Source organism: Macadamia integrifolia, chromosome 10 (genome assembly GCF_013358625.1).
Source record: "Macadamia integrifolia cultivar HAES 741 chromosome 10, SCU_Mint_v3, whole genome shotgun sequence".
In the NCBI taxonomy this organism is placed as follows: Eukaryota; Viridiplantae; Streptophyta; class Magnoliopsida; order Proteales; family Proteaceae; genus Macadamia; species Macadamia integrifolia.
The window spans coordinates 16,094,697-16,100,099 of NC_056566.1; the positions used below are offsets into that span (position 1 = coordinate 16,094,697).

Below are 5,403 nucleotides of genomic sequence, written 5' to 3' on the forward strand. Positions count from 1 at the left end.
AAAAAAAAAAAAAAGGAAAGCTTTGGCTTGGAAGCTGTGACTATGAGAGGCAATGGTTGTGAGATGCAGTGGCGGTGAGAGGCGTGGGTGAGAGACCCGAGTTTGAGAGAGACTACCTTATCCCCCTTCCCTACCCTCCTTGTCTTTTTTTTCTTTTTTTCTTTTTTTCTTTTTTTCTTTTTTTCTTTTTTTCCTCTCTTTATTTTCTATTGTATCCTTAGTTCTATTGTTTTCAGGTGCTAGTGTTCATTGAAGGACTTGCGATCCTCCTGTAGAGTCAGTTCTTGTTGAATTGGATCTACATTAGATAAGTTGTGTGATCAGCATTATGCCAATCAGGCAAGCAACATGTATGGTATGTGTCGAATGGGTACCCCTAGGGGCCTCTATAGGATGGCCTCTTAGTAGGTGAAACATAGAGTAAAGTGCAAGTGGTGGGATGCCATGACATTTATGTATTAATTTAAAATGCAAAGGGTTATGTGATAAAGCTCATGTCGCTTGTATGTAAGCGCAACCAATCTCCAAAGTGGCTTGGGCGATGGTCAAATTGACACATGAGGTGTTTGCAAATTCAGAAAAGTGTAACTACATGAGGTAGATTGTAGTTATCAAATGTTTGAGTATTCCTGTGGGGGCTCTTAAGTGCTTGAGTATTTGCATCGTTAGGGCTTTACTATTTGCTCTGTCTGATCATGCCCACTTTTAGGCTCCCAAGTTTCATTTGAGAGCAGGGTTTATAATGCCTGCAGTAAAAAAAAAAAAAAAAAAAAAAAAAAAAAAGCCTTCCAGATACTGTAATAAAGATATGGAGTCACGTGGCACTTGTTGAGTGGGTCTTTGATCGCGGCTCAATGTTTGGTTAAGGTGACAGGGGCCTTCTTAAGTGAAAAAAAGCACTTGGCAGTTGTCTATGTTGGTTTCATCTTGGCTCATGTTTAGAATTTGTGGTTCATGCTAGATCAGAAAATGCCATGAAGTGTTTATGAATTTCTTGTAGATTAGTTTCCGAGTATTATATGGATTTAATTCACATGGTTTGGATTTCATATCGATAGTTGCTGACGGAGCAACTAGTTGTCACGGTGCCAAGGCGAACCAAGATGGTGGAGGGCTGTCTAAATGTTTAGGAGACAAGTCGCCTGCCGAGGCGCCTAAGTCGCACAAGTGTTATTTTTTATTTTCCCGCTTTTCTAACATTATTTAGTATGCTACAAGCCTACATATACCTTGTATCATAAAAAATCAACATTAAGTCTCATCAAGTCATCAAAAAGTCACATTAAGTCACATGAAGACATCAAAAATCAACATTTAGAGAAATGTTTTTCTCCTCTAATAAGTTTGGCTAGTCAAATGATTTTATTTTTACGTAAGACTTTTTATATTAGGTATAACACAAAACCAGCTTTCCAACAAGTCTAAGATTACTTAAATCTGAGTTATAATGATAAAGTTATATTTCGGTTAATCTTATTTTAAAGTGCGCAAATGTTGTTTAAATCGCTTTAATGAAAATAATTTTATGGACATCAAAACAAAAGATTATTTCACTGAAATTTTGGTTTTTAGTGATGTTTTATCATGATAAAATTTATGAGATTTTCAGAATTAAGAAAACCCTAGCATTTGAAAGTTCAAAGTTGCCCCTACAACTAAAAATCCTATTTTTTTGTTCTTGGACTGGGGGATTGATTTTGTATCTTTTTAGAATTTGATTTTTAAACTATTTTTATTGGATTCAAATAGGAGGTATTTACTTATTTATGAATAATATATTAGTTCATTTACTTAAATGATATTTGACATAAATAAGTGTTGATGATATTTGACATAAATAAGTGTTGCGCCTTGCAGTAAGGCGCCAAGTCAATAAGGTGACCGTTGCCTAGACACCAAATAGGCCGCCTGGACGCCGAGTCATCGCCTTGAGACTATGTGTGTTACGTGAAATAAGCCATGATTATTTTTTGGCTAGGTGCTCGGTAGATGCTCGAGTATCCTGAATTGCAAATTTAGACTGTTTATAACAAGTTGTGCAATATCGGATATTGTCTGGTATTTAGGATACAAGTTATTGATGGTATTTTAGGTTGGGCGCGTGGCAGTCCAAGTGATTGCCCTCATAGATTCAAATATGCTCTGATTAGTTTATTTGTTCTAGGTTACCAAAAGGTGTTTAAGAACATCAAAATCCACAGACCAGAGTGTAACAATTACCACAGTAGACCCAATAGAACAAATTAATAGTCTTCCAATACCACCCAAAATTCGGGAGTTAATTGAGTTACAGATTAGGCCAAATAGCCCTTTGATATGCTGTTCAGAGTTCAGATTTGATGAACAGTAGCAGCACTAGACAACAACTTATGATGAGTATTAAAATTTCAAACGATATTCTGATGTATCACCCCATCCAGCATGGCAGCAACAATAACAATCTCAATGATCAATCGACTGAAAGTGGCAGATCAAGCCAGCTTCGTTGGTGGTGGTTTCCCAATAAATATACTGTCTTATAAGCATATATGATGCCTTAAAATTCATTTGAGGTAAGGATATCTACTTCCACTGGAACAATTATATTCTATTTCTGAAGTTTCCATGTAGTAGCTACATAGGTTCTTGTGTTGATTTGGAAGCTCTGACCTATTAAATCGTTGGGGCATTATAGTCCCCTTCATACTTTAAAGCAAGTTTGGCTAAGATGAATGATAACAGCAAGAGTGTTTCTTAATACCAACTTCTGAGATATAATTAATGCTATCCTCTCAAATGTCCTGTGGCAAATTTTTTCTAGACTAGTATGTCTGGAGGGCATCTCCAGACTTGCACCAAGTTTTGCTACATGCAAAAGTGATGTGATAATTCAATCGCATGGATATCTGGAAGATGGTCTAGATTGGCCACATTTCAAACTTTGGACTCAGATTCAACGATATACCCTCTCACGTGCTGACATATTCCCTTGTATTTTCTGCAGTTTAATTATTTTTAAGAGTCTCATTTTTCAGTAGATTTTCAAAGCTTTATTTTTCCACTTGGCTTTCTCCTTTTTGGCTGTTGTAGTTTGACACATGAGTTGGGAACTTTGGGAGTCTAATTCTACAAAAAAAATTCCGCTCTATCTGATCTGCCATGTGGCAGATATTTGTGCTGGTCTAAAGGGACTCTAGATCTGCCGGATTAGAAAAACTTCTCCCATTTTCCTTTTATGTGTATTTAGTGGTATACTCTCGCAAGTTACTTTTCTGCTCGACTGGAAAGCTAATCCTGCTTTGACATTTTCTGTTGGTCTTGAACACATAATTGACACCTCATTCACTTTAATTTCTGCTAATGAAATTGAACTATATCAACAAAACTATAAAGGAGGTTTATTTATTTGCAGTATCTATAGGATTTGAAGACAACTTAACATTAGAGCTTCCCCTTAACTGTCACCTGTTTAAAGTCACTGCAGACTCTTTTAACCAATCTGAAAAGCTGTGCTTCAATTATTTATGTTGACTTTTCCATGTTTATTCTTTGGCATTATGTAGATGGGCATTGGGAGGAAGTGGAAAGAGATCATTGATGTCACTGATAAGATCTCATACAACTTCCATGTAAGTGTCATTTGGTGAATAATATATACCATATCATCATATGCTTGAGTACCTTCTTCCTCAGACTTACCCCTTTGCATATTGCAGGATGATTCAAGGAGGGAAAAATCGAATAGAGTTCGATACAATGTGTGAGCACTGAGCAATACTTCATCACATCATTTTCTGTCCTAGTTGTAAGCTGTGATGATTTTTCATATTGATCTATTCAACAAAAAGTATGAGTGTTATAATTGTAATACACCTTTTGGATAAGCCTAGTGTTTTACCATATTGATAATTCCATCTCCTGTTCTTTGTCAATCTGCTTTTTTAAGGATTGTCATAAAAGACATAGATTCGTGAAATTGATGGTTGTCTGGTTGGTCCTCTCCCCTAAATGTTATGTGGCCAATGACCCAAGAGAGGGATATAATTCTTACTGTATCAGGTGTTCCAGATCAATTGGAGAAATCCTTTTCTGCCCATTAGAACCTTTTTTCAGTTTAAAATAGTATCCTTGAATGTGTTTAGGGTCTTCTTAAGCACTTAATAGTACAAGGAGAATGTGGGATGTTATTTCATCCCAAAAAAAACCTAAAAGGCAGTGTGGCTTTATGCCCGGACTTAGTGGTGGGTAAAATGACCGACTTACCTCTCACAAAAGGCAGAAATTTCATCCATGTTGATGCTTCTACTAGTGTTCCCACTAACCCCTACGATGGTTATTATTCCAGCCCTTGCGATGGTTATTATTCCAAAATGGCAAAAGGTTTTATAGATGGATTCACCATATGGAATATGTGTACTCAAATAAATAGCTGATGAAGCAATTCTAACCGTTTGAAATCTGGGGAGTGATTTGATTGGTGATGTGTTAAATTTCGGACTCATTTGATCGTTAAATTCTTTTGATAGTGCACCACCTTTGTACTCCGAAACTTTTTAATGCTCTGTTTTGCTAATTCTGCCATCTGGCTCTACTTGTCCAAAAGTGTCCTATCTAACTTGCCATGTAATAGAATTAGATGTTACGATGCCATATCAACTTATGGGGGTTGATCCCACATCGATTTTCTATGGAAATTGATGTGGGTTGATATGGTCTTGAGTCCCCTCACCTTGTATGTTGGTTTATAGAGGTTGTGTTCTTCTAGGACCGTAACAGTGGTATCAAAACAATCGATCTTAGGCCCAACCAACGTGCAGAGAGGTGCCCTTGGGAAGGGGCTACCTGATCCAGAGTGGTGTGGTGGTATGTTGATCCAACATCGGTTTCCTATGGAAAATGATGTGGGTTGATATGGTTTTGGATCCTCCTTACCTTGTAACCCGTCTATAAAACATTTTCCCTTTTTTTATACATGTTATTTCACTCTTTGAACAAACAAGAATTCAATATTGGTGTTGTTTGTTTCCATGTAAAAGAGGTGAAGGACAAAATTTTACCAAGAAAAATAACTTTGTGGTTTATCTTGCCGTTTGTTTCCACGTAAAACATGATCCAGAGTGGTGTGGTGGTATGTTGATTCAACATCGGTTTCCTATGGAAAATGATGTGGGTTGATATGGTCTTGGATCCTCCTTACCTTGTAAGCCCATCTATAAAACCTTTTCCCTTTTTTTATACATGTTATTTCACTCTTTGAACAAACAACAATTCAATATTGGTGTTGTTTGTTTCCATGTAAAAGAGGTGAAGGACAAAATTTTACCGAGAAAAATAACTTTGTGGTTTATCTTGCCGTTTGTTTCCACGTAAAACAGGTGGAAGATAAAATTTTGCCGAGAAAATTAGTGTTTTTTTTTTTTTTTT

At 36.5% G+C, this 5,403-nt stretch overlaps 1 protein-coding gene across 1 annotated transcript in view; it reads left to right on the forward strand.

The window, feature by feature from the left end:
* Positions 1-3,911, forward strand: part of LOC122090597 (eukaryotic translation initiation factor-like) — a 9,203-nt gene extending 5,292 nt beyond the window's left edge. Inside the window, exons 4-5 of the mRNA XM_042660238.1 lie at positions 3,543-3,608; positions 3,696-3,911. Of these exons, the coding sequence (XP_042516172.1) occupies positions 3,543-3,608; positions 3,696-3,743 (114 nt within the window). The 3' untranslated portion in view covers positions 3,744-3,911. The remainder of the gene's footprint in view (positions 1-3,542; positions 3,609-3,695) is intronic.
* Positions 3,912-5,403: the final 1,492 nt, after the last annotated feature.